Here is an 18,614-nt window from a genome sequence, read left to right as displayed (position 1 = left end):
AGGCAAAACAACAAATGCTGTACAGGTCACGTAAGGAGGATCCCTCCAGTTCTGTGGGAGCAGGTCTGTGGTGCAAGCTGGGAGCAGGGAGAGGAGAGCTGGTTACAGCTTTCAAGCACAGGAACAAAGCTCAGAACAACCTGGCCTCCTGAACTGCAGGGCCACCCCCACGATTCGAGGCTGGGAGAATTAACCCTTTGCTCTGGTTCCCTGATACCCGGTTACCATTTTGACATCAGCTGTACAGCCAGATAAACTCTGCTGGCTTATGCATCAGATTTTTCCCTCTCCGCCTAAGTACAATTCTCTATTTTCAGTAGATAAAACTCTAGAAAAAGCTATTTAATTCACATTTTGATAGCACGTGTCTTTGCAGGTAACAACAGGTTCTTGAGCATGTTTTTTTCAAATGCGTCTTCCCTCTTATCCTTTTCCCATCTGCAAATTTTCAACATGATACTTCCCCCACTTTCTTTTCCTCTCAAAATGCATTCACAGCCCCTCCTCATCAGCAGGAGATGGCTTGGATGTAAAGTCCCTTCCATTCCCTTTTATTCTGAGCTGAGACTGTAATTGATGGCAGACAGGATGCCACGTAGCCTAATAGCAAATTATGCTCCCAGCAACTTGTGACTGTCTCTCCCCACGCTCCCTGCAATCAGTGGGAGGGGGAAACATCCTGTCTCTCTCTCTCAGCCATCTGCTGGAGGGACTAGGACTGCTGTGGGCATGGTCTGAGCAACATGGATACTGAAACAGGGAGAAAAGTCAATCACTACTGATCAGTGATATACAGATCCAAACAGCAGCACTTCTTCTAATTACTTCCCTTCCTTCCTGCTCACATTGACACTTCTCTCTGCAGCAGTCAGTATAGCCAGTTTCACACTGACTCTGGTGCAAATGTGTCATTTGAGATTGTTCACTCCCAACGTGACAGATTGGGCACATCTTCAAGTATCTGCTTAAAGCATCAAAGTCACAAAGCTGATTTGTGCAGTTGGGTGTTTACATGGTCTTTGGTCTTTTTTTACAGTAAAAAGCAACTGTCCAGTTGATATACACATCACTGAAACAGAAAACCAGCAGTGAGTGCAGGTGAGCTTTGTTCCTTCTCAGAGGAAACAGGGTGAAGAGTCACCATGAGGACGTAAGCCCCCAAAGAGTGACCTCCTCACCTGCTCAGAGTGGCAGCAGCTCACAAGTGTGCATCTCTGCTCAGAACACTGTGCCCCAGCTCCCATTTGCACTGTGTTACCTTTTTCAGTTTGCACAGCTCTCCTGTTGTACACTAAAAGATGAAAACATCCCCTCGCCAGATCCTTGAATCCGATGGCTAGATTGCCAAAGTGGTAAAAATACCACAAGGGAGCTGCAGAAACCCTGACCTTAAGTTATTTAACAGCCTAATCAGCAGCAAAAGCTCTGCTTGCCAAGCCTATGCTGCAAACAGACTATTTAGATACTGCACTTATTCCACCAGCGGCCAGGCTGGGAGTGCAGCTGCTCAGCGCACAGCCCTGGCCGAGCACACGAGTTGCTTTGCAAAGAGTGTATTCAGCCATCTAATCTTGCAGGAGATGTCCCGCTGCCTGCTCCCCCCAGAAAGGGGGAAAGTCCTTTTCATTTCTATTCTTTTGATCTTCTCTGCCAGACACTGCTGGACGCCTGTGGGAACGGATATTTACTCAAAAGAATAAATGGTGTACGCTAGACCCTCAAGTCTCTTCATTAGAGGGGAACAAACATTTGCAGCCTGTTTATGTTGCCCCAGCACCAAGCAAGGACAGTGGGATCCAGCTCTATGCTTATATAAAGCCACATTATCCCAGTATTGCAAAAGGTGAAAGCCAGCAGCAATGGGACAAGCGCATTACAAGGGGACAAGGGGGCAGTCAGCGCAGGAGGTTTGCAACAGAAGGCAAATAGTTAAGCAGCAATTGATTTGAAAACCCTGAGGAGCAAGACCTGTGAGTGTGTGTGTGTGCAGCAAGGGACAGAGGGCTTAGGCTACTGTAAAACAGTTACACACAGTAAACAGCATTTTGGCTGCAAGACCTTCTATTATTTATTAATTGCTTGTTAATGCCCATGGGGGCTTTCAAAATGTAAGTAATTGAAGAAAGGGATCAGAGTCCCACCTTCAAAAAATGTTCACCACACTTTAAAGAACATCTCTCGCAGGATGAGAATCTGCAGCCCTGGTATAACTGGGTAGCTCCAATTAAATTTGGTGGAGAACTTGGTTCCCTCTTGCACTAGACAGAGCAATCTTTAAGACTACACCCCTTCATGAGAATCTATTTGTTTCACTCCATTTCTGGTCCTAAGTGCCAACCTGCCTCCTTACTGTTTTGCTGTTTGTCCACCTTGCTATTTGCTGCACATTCTTGAAAACATGAATAAGAAACACCCAAAAATGCTTGCACGTCTCAGATTTCATCTGGGACAGCCACTAAGGAGGGACAGAAGAGCTGCTGAGCCTTTGACCTCTGTATTTTAAATTTTTGAGAATGGAGGGATATCTTATACTGCTGTCAAATCAACAGTGAGATCAGAAAGGATCCAGACACTAAGGTGAAAGTATTCAAATGAGATACGTCCAATGCCAATGACAAAAATTTGTAAACCATAAAAGGAGGACGTATGAGCTACTAAGAACAAACATGGGGGGGGAAAAAGTACATTGTTCAGAGAGCTCCTAAGTGCTCTAGAGAGCTTGTTAATGTCAATTATTCCCTGGAATTTGTGAGAAAGATGGGTAGTGGAGAAAAATGACAATGTTTATAAGAAAGGCATTGTTCTCAATTCTAATTAAACCAGTGTCATGCTATGGACCACCACCCTGAGCAAATATTCAGCACCTTGGCTAAATTAAAACCATACAGATTCACACTTCTGTGTTTAAGGCAGTGTTAATGGCTTAAGCAGGAGTGGGGAGCATGAATATTCATCTGGTACCACCTCGAGAAGCAGTGTGGGTTCCCCAGGCTCCTGCCGAACTCCAGTTGTGGTGGGAGGAGGGAACCAGGACTGACTGGTTTCTTACAGTAGCAGAATACCAATGAATACACTGCCAGCAGTGAGTGCCACACTCTTCTGGATGCAACTGTTTGACACTGAAACAGTGGTATGCTGCTGCTGCTGCTGTTGAAAAGAAGGTGGAATTGAACACAGTCTGCACAGCCCTCTAGTAGAGCTGGGGGAAAGCAGATTTTTAATACCTGATTTTTTCTGAAGGGTCTTAACAACCACAACAAAAGCAATGACAAAAAAAGGAAAATAAAACCCTAAAAAATTGTCCTTGCTTTTTAATTTTTAGCAGACAATAATATACTCTGAAAATGCCTTTTTTTTTTTTAAGAGGACCTGCACAAGTTCTGTTTCAATAGTGCAATACTTCAATACTTTCATTACAAGTCAGGCATTGCACTAGCCCTTTTACTAGGAGAAGAAAAGGCTATGGATTGCATTATATTCAGCCAATGGTATCATTAAAATGGTATCTTTCCTCCATGCCTGACGATTGGATACTAAACAGCACCTTCAGGCCACTCTCTAGAAACACCAATATTCTTAACAGTATCTTGAGAAGTGCTTCTGGTGGAGAGAATTTAAATGAGACGAAAGGATATGTAAGGTACCAAAAAAAAACCCTTTAAAGGAATGTGTATGAGGCGCTCCATGTATACAACACAGAGAGCGAGAGGTAGTGAGCAGTAAATCACTGTCCAAGGATCTTTGCTTCCCGAAACATGAGGATGTCAAGCCCATTTCTCCTTGCAGCCAAACTCTTCAATCCACTTACAATTAAAATACTTTAGGCAGCAGCAGCCTCAGCTGACTAAGTAAATATACAGCTATTACCACCTTGATTTCATTATCCCTAGAATGAAAAAATATATACATCCAGGAGAGAAACACTGTATGTCAGGAGCTTGGAGGTTACTCAGAGGCAACTCCTACAAAGTTACAAAAGGCAGCACTTCCAACTACAGCTGGAAATGTCTGCACCATTTGATTGCCTCTTTTCAGCAAGTGGAGTAAAATTTGCCAACTCACTGATGCACACCCAAACAAAAAGGTTCACTACAGCACTGGTTAATGCTCAAACTGCAGCTCTGCTGTCACTCCAAAAAAATCGGTCACATTTCACAAAGAATGGATTTGGCCCAGGATCTACAAACATACCCTCAAAGGGACTGAATTTGTGTGTCACAGGCAGTAAGTCCCTCAAGAACTCGTAAACTATAGATCTAGAGGCAGATGCTTACTGTAGAATAAGATGTTCTCCAGCACTCTGAGCTTTTGCTCTAATGGGATGACTTTTATAAAAAAAAAAGTTACATATTCTGGCTAGCTTGCCCAATGTCATCATCTCCTGCACCCTCCCTTTCAGCACAACCTGGAAATCAGGTGCATGAGACTAGTTAGCACAACTCTAAAGTCCCGATCTCAGGATTTGTCAGATGCCGAGCACAGAGCTGAGTCTGTGGACAAGTCACTCAAGATGGGATGCACCTCATCCAGCCTTAGACATCTAAACCCAAAACAGTTGTCCAGGTTCCCTTGGACAAAGGATCACGGAGAAGAACAGGAATTTCCGAAAGGCAACTTGAGATGTACAGGCCACATCATCCAGCCTCTTTTAAATACCTGCCCTTGAGGGAGACAAACTGCACCTTAACAGTTTCACTTGAGTTTATACGGAACTCAAGAGCTATCTCAAATGTAGAAATTTAAGTTAATGGAGGTGAGTTTCATGTTCCTCCATTCTTTGGCAGGTCATTTATTTAGACTACGAGCTCTAAATGCTACAGTATTGCATCTGCCTGGTGCAAAAGGGTCCAGTGCTAATCCAGGACTTGACTTTGCAGAGTTACTCCTACTACAAATAGGTCAGGAGCAGCCATTTACACTTAAAAAAAAACAGTGTTCTGGGACAAATCTCATTCTACTGTGCCATTCAGAAACCGATATAACAAGGAGATGGCCTGATGAGTCACAAAAAAGCAAATAGGATGACAAGCAGTAACAGTGCAGACATTTCCAGGGAAGGATGGGGAAGAAGGCAGGTCACAGCCCGAGCCTTAGCAGACACACCACTGGGACTTTTGAATAGTATCAGTTGCTGATGTCCCAGCTGCAGGAGGGGTAGCACAACACTAATAAGATGTTACAGGAAATACAGGATCTCTCATGTCAGAGAAGTCTTAGAAAGGCCGGTATGATAACCCTCTAAAAGCCAAGGCTGTTCTTCATGGCTATATGGGAATGGTAAATAACAGCTGCAGATAAAAGGCCACTTAAGCCTAAAGACCACTGATTGCACAAGAAAACTTGGATGTGAAAATAACGAGGCTAAAAATCAGATGAAAAGTGGGTTTTTTCCTTCTAGAATTGAGATCTTGGAGAAGCCCCAAATAAGCATAAAAAGCAGAGAAAAAATTAAACCCTTTCAAGACAGAACTCCAAACATTTATTGAAGGATTTGTGATGCAACAAGTCAAAAGACCTTGTCTCATTTGTTCTTTCTGACACTAAGCCACATGTAGCAGAGCAGATCTGAACTTGTGCCTCCAGCTCCAGCAAGGCGAAAGGGGCTGTTCCCTGGCTGCAGCAGGAACAGTGACAAGGACTCACCTCCCTGCAAGAGCTCCCAGGCTTCTGAGCTCCTGGCTTCTCATCCTGAGCTCAGGCTTCCACACTAGGACATAGACCACTCTGCAGGTGCTCATCAGCTGGTACTGAGGACCTTCTGTGTGTTAAGATGACAGCTGAGCTGAGTGTATAAACCCTGGTGGCACTCACACATTGAACTTGGACACAGCAGCCCCCATAACTCACACGAACAAACTCACAGCTCCCTGTGCAATACCTAAGTCTACCCTTGCAGGGGATAATCAAAGTTAAATGATTTTGTCTAGGCAGGGTCAAGAATTCATAAGCCTATTCTGGCCCCTGTAGTCCTGAGGTATACATAGTAAAAGAGTAACTGTACGAATTTGGTTGCTACAAAACTTGAACATGGATGTTTCCCACCCTGAAGAGTAAAGTTTTTGTTTTGTTAAATAAATCTCCATGCACAACTAAGCTGTGATACATTTTCCCTGGACTTTTATATTATTAAATTACTGCCAAAAGAGCCAATTTTAAACCAAAATTGGAAATCTTTTCTTTAATATTTGCTCTTTCACACCAGTCTTCACAAAGCTTAAAGTGCAGCATAAAATAGATTCTACATTATCTGCTTTAAGAGAGGAGCAAATGATAAATTACTTCTCTGAGAGGAGATGATGTTATTAATCAAAATGACTTCAGGGTGTAGTGTTTTGAAGTTGTATTGAGTATTAAATAACAGGTGAAGGGAAGGAGGTTTTTCCTTTTGAAATCCTAAATCTAAGCCTATTCAATAAAATGAAGCAGATACCTGTTAGCCAAGTTGTCACAGAAAAAAAATCTTCACGAAGAGACAGTGTAAATTAAAGCCTTCAAATCAAAAGCAGGACGTAAAGATTGCTTTGTATTTCTTTTCATAACAAATAATGACACAGTTTGGTCTCTTACAGAATTTGTTCAAGATTACTTGAGTGGCAGGAAGCGAATGCGACTCTGCTGTCCCCTGAAAGTAACAGCTATGCCCACTTCCTGATTAAATGAAGCTTTTACTTTGTATTCTCGAATTCTCCTTTTCAGATTAATTTATTTTACCAGGAGCCATTTCATCTGCTGCCGAGCTGTACTGCCAGGGAATGCAAATTCATAGCAGTTACTGAGGACATCACACAGGACTTATCCTACAGAGCTCCAGAGAGAGGAAAATTGCTACTGAAATAAGAGTTTGCATGTGTGAACATGCATGCCCATTCAGGACAGAATGAGGTCTTGCCTGTTTCTGCTGTTCAGGGCCTTTCTGTCAAAGTTTTTTAATTTTGCTTTATAGCACAATCTTTGGAATACAGAATACATGTAGTAGTTTGGTTTGAATTTCTGGTTAAGGATTATGATTTTTTGTAGAGGGGATAATGTTAGAGTGGGGAGAAGGAGCTCACGTTTCAATACGGTTTTTCCCTTAAAGTTTTATTCCATACTAAAATCTGGGCTACATAGCAACCTTTTGAGGAAGACACTGACACCATACATAACACCAGTCCATGCTGGGACTAGGTGAATGGTTTATTTAGATAACTTAGCCCCCCTGTAGCTGAAATTAAATCTGGTGATTCCCTTGCAAGACCATGGAACCAGCTGTGACTGGTCTAGAAGGGCACTAGGATATATACTCAAGGCTGTGTCCCACAGTAGGCTTGTATCCAAGTCAGAACATTACAGTCTGGATGAACAATGAGTACAATGGATTGAACTCTACCTGGAAGTCAGTTACAAGTAGGGTGTCACAGGAGCTATACTTGGATTCATCCTGATCGACTCCTTTATCAGTTACCTAGATGAGGAGTTCGATGACACTTCTACCATATTTATGGATGACACCAAATTGGTGAGATCAGCCAATAAAGACACACTAGGGCAGAGTTGCTCTGGACCCAGACAGACTGGAAGGATGGGTTGACAGGAACCTGATGAAATTCAACAAGGACAAACACCTAGTCCTGCATCTGGGGAGGAAGGACTCCCTGCAGTGACACAAGCAATGTGATTATATCCCTGTATATGGCACTTGTGAGAGCACATCTAGATACTACATCTAGTTTTGGTTCCCACAACACAATATACACCATGATAAATTGAGGAGAGCTCAGCTGGGAGTCACCAAGATGGTTGCAAGGAGAGACTGTGGGAACAGGGCTTGTTCAACCTAGGCAGAGGGAAAAAGCATCAGCTTTGTTGAGGGGAAAAAACATCAGCCTGTAGAGCCTACAAAGAGGTCATCAAGACAGCTGAGAGGCTCTTCAGCAGTGCTTAGAAGTAGGACAAGAGACAATAGGCATAGACTCAAATCAGGGTCTTTCAGACTGGATATAAGGAAAAATATTTTCATAATTAGAACAGTCCAGCAGGACAATAGCTGGCCCAGGGAAGTTGGGCAGTCTCTGTTCTGGAAAAAACTCAGTGTTTTTCAAGATGAGAGTAGATATAGCCTTGAACAACCTGGTCTGACTTCACAGCTGGCCTTGCTTCGAGCAGAGGACTGAACTATAGACCCTTTAAGATCCCATCTGTTTTGAATTATCCAACGACTCTGTAGGAAGGTAAGTTCCCCATCCATTGATCACTAATCCATGGGGAACACCAGCATTGTAGCAACCTCAACCCAGTAGGTAGTCAGAAAATATGAAAGGGAAAGCTTCCACAAAGCTGAACGCCACTGCAATAGAAAAAGAATCATGTGCACTCAGTGGCCTTCTCCCTTTTTCCACTGTTCATTATCAATGCAATACAGAGCATGTACACTGAGTAAAAAAAATTGAGCGTGGGGGGCAGGGAAGGGAAGATGAGCAAGATCAATTTTTACATCTTTATCCTTTCCTGTGGCCAATAAAATACTGCTCTTCTCAGAAGATACACCATTAAATTTTCAATTTAGAACTGTACACCAGGAAATAAAACTTCCATGACATCCTTCAGAGATTATCCCAGGGCTTAAGAGATTTCATACTCTAACAGTTCCCAAAAATACTCTGACTACATGTTTCCTTTGTCAGCCACATCCTAATATAGTACTAGATATAGTACTAGATAAGTCCTCTACCCCCAGGCTGTTCACATTCCTCAGAGAACTGAGGACTGTTATGCCACACAGACAGTTAGAAAGATCGAGATCTTTTAATCTTTCCTCGCATCCACTCTTAACACCAAAAAGTGTTTGTATTTCTTGCCAAAATATCAGGATGGGTTTCCCTTTCTGTGGATGAGGTCCTATCACTGTCTGCAGAATAGCAGGTGTGCTCTCATCTGAGTCAGTGTGCAAACAAGCCCATTCAAGTCCTTTGATTCTCTCGCACACAAAACCCCCAAACTGCAAGTTTTGTTTTCAAGCACTCCAGGAGGCCTTGTCTGTGCTGTTTGCATCAGCCTGATCTTCTAATATTGGTGGAAATAGTTTCAGTCACTTGTAGGGTCTTGGATCAAGTCCCAAATCTTAAAGAATAAAAGCAAGGAGAAAACGAGGCATTAACTTCAAATGCAGCTGCCCGGAATTCCTGCCTTGAAGTGGGAATGGAACAAAGTTGAGGGTAAGTGGAAGGATTTTTTAAATTAAAAAGAACAGGACAAAGAGCATGTTTTAACTTTCTAATTGAAAAAAAAGTGCTTTGGAAAATATTCTGTGGAACTGTTTTGAATTAACTTATTTATTCAGCCAAGGGAATATTCCACTCACATTCACCGGAAGAATGAAAACTTGAATGTCACAGTATTTACTTTGACGCTCTCTTCATAAATTTGAGCTTATTGGTGTCTTTACGCAACATGCAAGTTCTCAGGCTGTCTTTTAAATTCAAGAAAATCTAAACAGAACGATGTGAGGACAGTCAGCACATTCAGGTATTTCACAAATATATAGTACCAGAAGGTTGCAGGATGTGCAACAGCTTTATCCTCACCAGGAGAAAGTCAGTTCCCAACTTCACTAAGCCACAGCTTTGCACAGGGGAGCTGCTCAAATACTAACAGAGCAAGAGACTGTATACACTGTTCAAAATGCGTCAAAACACTTAACCAAATCCCATGGCATGTGTACATAGCTAGACGAAAGCCTGGTTGCATGTGTTACGTGTGCGTTATGATCCTTGGCTGCCCTCCAGCCAGATGTTTTCATGTCAGCTAACTCTCACCCAGAAAGTTACATACTCAGAATTCACTGCTACCTTCTTCTTGTTCACAGAAGGTCTTACAATCACTCCGTATCACCATGATAACCTGAGACTGACTGTTCCCCGCAGGTCTGGTATATCACAAGACTTGCACTGGATCGGGTCGTTAATTATTTGCTCTGTGACTAATTTGTCTAAAATCAAAACAAAGAATGTAAGGCGCGCATCAAGGAAAAGCCATCTCTGTCTCCTCAGATGTTTTGCTAATGCACAGCCTAGTATAGTTACAGTATGCCTAAGAAGTAGTAAAAGGCTTCTTTTTTCTGCTCTCATCTTCAAAATGGTTCAATCAGTAGAGCTGAGCCAAAAGAAAATATTAAAGAAAAGAAAGAAGTGAACTGAAAAGGACATCCTGCATCTTTTAATAACAAACCAAACAAACATTGCACTGCTTGCTTTGTAAGTCTTACAGAAGAGCCCCTCCTTAGCTCAGGCTGCCTATTTCTTAAAAAACAAAGGCAAGCAGAACTAGCTGCAGGCAATGAAGTACACAAGCATTTGAATTCATGCTTGTGTATCCTCAGAAGGAAAAACTCTCTTAAAAGCAACCTAAGGAACTTCTTCAACTATATTCTGGCAAAAGTTATTTGAGACTTGAAGATTTTTGAAGTCTTTCTAGTTCTTTAAAAACAAACTGGGAAATGCTAAAAAAAAAAACCCCACAGACTGCTGCCAATTTCAAAACAGGATGTTTTTGTTGTTGATGACTGTAATTAGGACCAGTGACCTTGAAAATGTAAACAATCCATCCATTACTTCTTCTAATTATTGTTGCAAATATTTTTTTTCTCTTTATAAACTTGTCTGTGTGAGTACTCCAGAGTTCATACTGAGGCAAAGACCACAGGCCTAGAAGTGCTAGCACCCAATGTCACCAGCTAGTTCAAAGGAAAAGGAAGGAGGAGGAGGAAGAAGGTGTTTAGTATATGGCTAGTGATTTAAAATCAGGGTGGTTGTTATCAGCACACAGAAAAAGCGAGACAGAAAAGGCACCCCTACAAGAAACGCATTAAAAGTACTGCTGAAGAAAGACCCATTATCAGGAGTAAACCTTGGAAAGTGCATGGTCTCCTTAGACAGCAAGGAGGAAGATCTGCAGCTTTCTCAACACATACTCTTGCAGTCAGAAACCTGACACCCGAGTCCTTACCTTCTGATGTCCAAATTCATTCAATATTGTGCCCAGCTTCTTTGTGTTGCTGTGAAGCTTGTGAGCAGCAATGGCTGGATTGGGATCCCTCCAGTCAATGGACAGGCGATGGTACCAGAGGTGCCGACCCTCCTGAATGTGCGCCGACTTGATGCTGGGGTCAAAGCGATGCACCTCACACCCACTGTTGGCCATGCCGACCTCAAACTGGTTGTCATCACTGCCTAGCCTACCAAAAAAAAAAAAAAAAACCACCAAAAAACATGTAACTATTAATGCTGCAAGAAGAACTGTTAGTGGGCTGACGTTCTGAGGATGAAGTGGCTTAAACAGAAAATTCAAAGCAGTATGATTAGAACAAAGGGCTCCTTTCAAGTCAAGAACTAAACCACTTTTAGCCAGGCTGACAAACTTCCTGAAGAGCATTTTCTTAATTCAGAAGTTGACAAAATTTATAAGGCAGTAAATTAAATGTTGGCATCTATGTGCTGTCATTACCAATATTCCTATTTTATATTTATATATATTTCTCTATTTTCAATTTGCTTTTTTCTTGACAAGTTTACAAGACTTTTCTCAGTCCCCACTGCACAAACTTCCAATAAGCAAAGAATAAACAGAAGAGCAAATATATTTAAAATTTATACAATACTCTTTTGTAAAAAACTGGCATATTTCACACCATTTCTATCATCTGGTGTTACAAAGATGAGCCACAATGACCACCAGCGTGGACACGACACAAGTACCAAATGCCTCTCTTTCTCTGCAGACAGGAAGACACAAGTAAAAAAAGAAAATTTAAAAATAACCAATTTACAACAGTAGCAGATTTGTTATATAGACTTAAGAGAAATATTGCTGCTAATTGGGTGAAGATCCCATAGAAGAAGAAAAATTAACAGCCCCACAGTACAGCAGGACTGTCTCAGTCTCTACCTCTGCAAGGAGAAGACATATTTTAAAAGACTGTGCCATATTCCCACCTCCTACAGCCCACTAATTCACACAGGGTGCACTAAAACTAAAAATATCTGGTATTTACCACTGGAATCACGTCTGGACCACAGGCCTTCTCTACTCCGTAAAACAGGATGTTCTCTTCCTTCATACTCCTTCAAGCTTGTTCCAAATGTGATTCAAATCATGCGCTACACATTAACAAAACTAACACATGTGTAGTGCTAAGAAGAGAATCAAGATTTTTAAATAGCACTTGAACCAGTTGTGCCAGTTGAGACCATCCACTATGTACTAACAGCACGGCATTTATCTCTCACGCACGAACCATTGCAGGGCAGAACTCTCAGGTGTACTGTCAGAGCACCTGCTACACTACACCACAGTAATCCTTGGAAACGGTGTGAGTATGAAATAATTTTGGCTATTTGAATCAATACGTAAAACGCGATACATCTTAAATCACGTCATACACTATGGTATGACATCAGGCCAGCACTAAATGTTTCACAGAGATGACATACCAGTAAACTAAAAAGAATTCAACTGATGAAACAACGTTCAGAAGATAATATGTTTTGGAAGTTACCAATATGGTACGACACTTGCTGTAATACTGGTTAAGCACAGTGTAGTGATATCCTATGAGGTGGTCTTCTGCTCAGCCATCTTCCCTTTTGCATGTCCTGGCAAAGCATGAGGAGACAGTGTTTGCAAAAATAGCCTAGCGTGCTTTTAAGAACAACTCTATTTCACAGGATTCCAACCCGTACAGCCGTGTAGGAGGAAAAGAGAGTTTTCTTTTAATACATTCAACACACATTAGGAAAAAAGTTCAGAAGTTAACTAAGTGAATCGACACGTTTGTTTGCACGTGGCTTTCTACAGAAGGGACACTGATGGACAAAGACCAGTGTAATCCCTTAGGAATGAGAAACTGGCTAAAAATGAACAACATGAGAATTGTTGGGGGCAGTTACAGCACTAGAGTGAAGAGCCTGCCAGCATCTGATGGCCACATGTGTCGATAACACACTTCTAACTGTACCAGCTGGTACAATCTAGAGGGCTGGATGCTTTGCTGTAGACAAACCTCAGGCTGCGTCCAAACAGATTGCTACTTGTGTGGACTGTAAAGGGAAGTTTCAGTGGTGGAAAACAGAAAAAAAAAATACAGATGAGGGTAAAGAAGAGGCTGATATATCTTCTGGCACACTAGTAACAGCTCAAATTCATGCCTGAAGAGAGATTTAGCCAACAACAGATATTTAGGGGAGAAAATAAAGTCATCTCTGAAGGAACTGGTTTGCAAAATGCCTGGCTCACATGCAATCATGCTAAGGGATAATGTAGCATGCAAAAGATAAACAAATCAGGTCTCCTAAAAAAGATTTTGTGTTACTTAAAAAGATACCTTGATTTTAAAACAAAGGTGTGGAGGTCACAGAAGACTAGAGAGACCTTTCCCCACCATGAGGAGAGAGCAGCTGCTGCCTCCATCAACAGCAAAATAAAACATGACAAAGACATTGGCCCTATTTTTACTGTAAAGGAGAAGGGCACTCGGTTACAGAGAGAAACGCAGTCCCCTGCAGTGTGGGTAGAGGTGGGCTTCCAAACAGCAGAACCAGCACCTGCAGGACCATCTCTCCCAGCCTGTGCATGAGTGCAAAGGAAGGGCTCACTGGCATTGCTTCCCGCCGGCAGCAGGGCAGGGACGCTGACCCGGGACAGAGCGCAGCACAGCAGGGAGCAGTGTCCCTTGGCTGTTCCCGGCTCCCAGGGTTCACAGAGGGTCACGGTACACAGAGCCTTGCACTCAGAATAAACACTGTGCTGCAGCTTGCACCGAACAAAGCATCCCACCAGCCCCTGAATCATCCAGGAGCTCAGCGAGTGCTCAAGCGGCACAAAAGCTGCTTTGTCTTCTACAGCACAGCTCTAGTTGGCACCTGTAGCTGATCCAGTCTAACTGCAGGTACTCCAGCTCCCACAGCGATCACAGGACAGAGCTATAAACACATGCATGTTAAGGTCCAGCTTTCCCATTCTGTGCTCCCCCTCCCCCCCTTCTTTTTCAAAGGAAGAAAACTGAGCTCTGCAGCTCAGGGAAAAGAAGCACCCCCTGCCTGGATCACAAACCCCCTACACTTTAGGATGCACCTGAAACAGCATTTATACTATATTGCAGTGAGACTCTTTAAACCTCTACTGGTAAATTTCTGAAATCCTATTCATTTATGTTATCCCAGCTTGAATGCCTGCCTGTGGTGTTTGTAACTGACTTAGCTTAATCTAAGTAGATTTAGCACTAATAACCAGAGCTCACTAATGCATATTGCAATTATGTATCACACTGGGAAATCCTGTCTCCAAAGCAAAAACATTGCTGTCTCCCAGTAATGGAAGCAACTATAACTAATCTAAAGGGATGCCCAGATGTTCCAGAGAGTGCTCGCTCACACTCACAAGTGACCTCTTCTATAGCATTTGAGGAGGCAAAGCCTAAGCAGTATGTTTTGTTCCAGTTTTAGCGATATATGGATTCATTTCAGGATTCCCAGCAACATTCGCACTGAACTTTCACATTTGTCCTGTATCCATCCTCTCCACAGAGAATGTTCTTCATTGGATGCAGCTGCTCCCTGTTTGCTCTTCATGAAGTGTATGGGACAACAAAAATGTTTAAAGAGGTTTTTTGTCTTACTCAGAACAAAATTACTTTTCTGTCTGTCATAAACTAAAGGAAGTGAGTCTGAGGGGAAGAATTATGCAGTAATGAGCTCCAAGTCTGCAGAAGCAGCTGGATTGAAGACTGCTTCTCCTTAATCTCAAGTATTTCCCTTTTATTTTTTTGCTGTTTCATGTGATGCATCATGGTTTGTTACTAATTGCATGTGTGTCTCTGACGTCTGATGGGAGAGCCAACATCAATTTCAATCTCTGCTAAGTCCTACTGTTCCACCAGTACAGAAAATCTGGCATTCAGCTCAGAATGGAGCTGGTGCAAAACAGCACCACATATAAAGCACTGGTATACATGCACTAGCCCAGGTTTGTTCAAAATCATTAGTAAAATATCTCTGTGCTGGTCAGATTCATGCCAAATCTGCATTTCCTAACACAGACAAAATCAACTCTGCGTTGTACCTACTGGCCAGTTCAACAAAAATACCATTCTCAACCCACACTTGATACAACACAACATGGAAAAGGGACATTAACACAGAAGCTCAAGTCTAATACTGATGATCATGCAGCTTGAAGGGAAAGGTCTAGATTAATTCCACTGAACTTTGAGTATTTTACCAAGACTTCTAAAGTCAGCAGACACGTTATCCAGACTTCCTCTATAATCAAAGGAAACCTAGACCTACCTCCAGAATGTTATTTAGCTTAGCTGATTTTTTCACCTGAATGTGCCTGCCTCTCCCCACTGACTACTGAAAGGGCCCTCAGGCAATAAGTCAGTACTACTGTCAAGCAGGTAAAGTCTGGAACTGAGTATCTCTCCTAACTTCCATAGGAACATGAAAAGCTGATAAGAAAAAAAAATCACGTAAACCTATATTTTGCATTAATATAGGTAAATACAATTTGAAATGGATTGCAAAGAACATTCAGAAAATATGAAGCAACAGTAGTCAAGAGGAGTCTCCTCTCTGTATACCTGATCTGCCTCTAAAGGGTATGTTACTGTTTTGCCACTGAGCAGTGCTGCTGAACAAAACCTGAGAGACCCTCAACCTCTAAGGAGGTCTTTACAGCTCAATACAAACTCAAGCCAAATATAAACCCACCCAAATTAACCACAAAATGCTCCCTTTGACTGCAGTGCTCTCTGCATCCACTTCACTCTAATTGCTGGTGTTAACTGCCATGTACTAATCACTGAGAAATGCCACCCAGGCACTATTCCCTGCTATCCACAGTTTGTATCCCACAGCAGCAAAATCACAGAAATAAATTGCACTGGTTCAAGGGAGATGAAGTGCTTCAATACACCTCGAACCTAAAGCTGGCTCCCAGGACAGCAAAGACAGTTTTATTAGGCAGCAGCTCTGCGGTGATCTGTGTGAAACGGGCTCCAGATTCCAGCGATCGTTCTCCTAATGCAGCTGTGTGCTGAAGGGTGATGCAAAAGGCCAGGGGCCTGATGTACTCTGAGGCCTGATCTCCCTCATCCTCGTGGGAAGCAGAATGTTTTCTTAGTGCAGAAACAGGCTGTATATGTGGTTTTGCTACCTGAGAAAGCACTTGTTCTGTACAAAGTGAAAACTTCAATCTCAAGTGCTGTAAATATCATAAACACTGCAAACATTTTCAAGTAAAGCCACAACTGCCTTTATTACTATCGCTTCGCCACATATCACCCCTAAAGTGTTGAACAAACACACCCTTATACAGAAATGTACTATTTTGTCCCAGAGGCAGTTAATGAAGTTTTGTAAGTAATGCTGCTGAACTACCCAGCAAACATGCAAGTCATCTCTGCTCAAAGAAGATGCTGTAGGCTTCTCAGTTTATCTCCTTAATTTCCATCTTCCTCTGTATGAATTACTACTCACAACTCACCATTAATCAATTTGTTTTCATATTAATATTAGAAGAGCAAAGGAAAATAAAGAGCCTCATAGAGAAAGGCTTCTCCCTAAAAAAAAAGTTTACAGAAGCACATCAACACATAACATACGCAAACAAAGTCTGTATTTTAGAAGACAACCTTGTTGCAACCTGTGTTGCATTTATAGGGCTTTTTGAAGTTACCTCTCATGAAACAATTTCCTGCCTTTTAAAAGAGAGCACTTACCCAAGTGAATAGAGACGGCATTGCTTGCTTCTGATTCGGTGAATGAGGCTAAACCTCTCATCAAGACAGATCGACCAGGGCTTTTTTGAGGTTTCAGAGTACCCTTTCAGGCTGTTCAGATTCATATGTTCACATGAAATCTGTTGAAATCAAAGGATGCCTCATTTTAAGACAGGACTTTTAATTTGTTTTTAATTTGCCTTCTGGGGAAAGAGTGGAAAAAAGAAAAATGTTAATTGGTTTCATTTAAATCTGATTGTCAATTTGGTACATGGCTACAGAAATTTGATCATTTTTTCCTTGTTCATCTGTTCTGCTTGGTGAAATTTAAGGCTTATATAATCCCACAGAGAGCAACGCAGTTCGAAAAGCAAATAATTAAGCATTAGTACTATACCCCAAATCATTTTTCCACAAGGAAAAGATCTTTACCATTCGAATGTTTTGGAGTTTTTTTCAAACCTTGGAATGGATTCTGCATCTCAAATAATGATAAAACCATTATTCATGTCATGATTCAAGATTGTAATCACAAGGTGCAGTGTCACACAATGTAAGCCATATACCTTATCCAGAGTATCCTGGATCTCAGTTCCAGAAGGGATTTAATCATTACCCCAACACATGGCCTCTCCAAAAACAAGGGGATTTAAGCAAGTACTTAACTAAACAGAGGAATCATAGCATGTGTGTCTATGCTGAGCTGGCTTAGACATCTAGAGTCTAAAGCCAGGATAAAACACCCTGCAAAACAAAAAACAGAGACCCTGCAGGGAGGAACACTGTAAGTTAAAGCCCTTGTACAGACCAAGAAAGCAAAGACTGAAAACACACTGGATTCATCAGAAACCTGTAAGTGTCAAAAATCACTTAACTGAGGTGTGAAGTCAGCTTTGCCGGCAGCTGAGCAGCAGCCGGCAGCAGCCAAAACACAGCGGTGTCTGAGCCAACGAAACCACGGCCCTGTGAATGACACCCTAAGGAGGAGCCCCTGCCTGCAGCACCAGCTCTGCCTGTCCCCCCAGCAGCCTGGGCCAGCATTTCACCCCCAGGCCACATCACCCTGCACCATCCTCTTCTTCCAGACAGACTCTGGAAAAGGCAGGCATGGAGCTGGGGAGCGCTGCACCCTTTCCAGAACTCAGGATCCAGAGCACAGCAGGTGATGGAGAGCCAGTACAATTCATACAGATGTTGCCTTAGCAAATGTTAAGGAGGTAATGGGGAGCAGAAGTAAGCACCAAAGCTGTGGCTGCTTCTGCTTAAGAAAGGTTGTGCCACTCTGCATCAGCATCAGCATCTACAGCTGGGTTTTGAAGGGATTTTCAAACCACATGCAGCCCAGCCATCAAATTCAGGGGTTGGAGGGCACAGGCTGCTTAACACGCAGACAGGAAAGCAAAGACTGAGAAGAGCTGCAGGAACCCAGCTGAGCCATCACAACAAAAAGTTGTTCTTTGCACCGAGCACCAACCCCAGCTGCAGGAATGGGAGCTGGCACTGTCAGAAAGCCAAAAACTAAAACGGTGGGAAGGAAAGTGGTAGAGACAAAACCAGGTTAAACATCAGTCCTGAACGCTGTTCTCATCTTGCTCCTTCCTTCCTCTACAGCAGACTGCCCAGGTTCAGTTCTCAGTTTCAGCCAAATGAAAAAGCATGGCTCTGGTCCCACCCGGAACCACAGAAATGAAACAACTCTACACAGGGGTGAGAGCGAAAACTGGATCCCAGCCTGTAATGTGATAGGCACTCTCCATCAGGTACCTTATAATAAGTAAAAAACCTAATTCTTTAAGAAGCTTATGCTCTGAAAGATCATTGCCTGAAGCATTACATTCAAAGAGCTGCACACTGCATCACC

At 42.5% G+C, this 18,614-nt stretch overlaps 1 protein-coding gene across 2 annotated transcripts in view; it reads right to left on the bottom strand.

Moving 5' to 3' along the window:
* Positions 1-18,614, bottom strand: part of METTL24 (methyltransferase like 24) — a 46,577-nt gene that overhangs the window by 5,213 nt on the left and 22,750 nt on the right. For both annotated transcript variants that reach the window (XM_051792444.1, XM_051792445.1), the window contains exons 3-4: positions 16,754-16,893; positions 10,984-11,212 (exon numbers count right to left, since the gene is read on the bottom strand). In XM_051792444.1, coding sequence (XP_051648404.1) covers positions 10,984-11,212; positions 16,754-16,893 — 369 coding nt within the window. The remainder of the gene's footprint in view (positions 1-10,983; positions 11,213-16,753; positions 16,894-18,614) is intronic.

This window comes from Manacus candei, unplaced genomic scaffold, assembly GCF_025592945.1.
Source record: "Manacus candei isolate 608988 ecotype Guabito, Panama unplaced genomic scaffold, ASM2559294v1 h1tg000034l, whole genome shotgun sequence".
In the NCBI taxonomy this organism is placed as follows: Eukaryota; Metazoa; Chordata; class Aves; order Passeriformes; family Pipridae; genus Manacus; species Manacus candei.
This window is presented reverse-complemented; position numbering and strand designations above follow the sequence as displayed.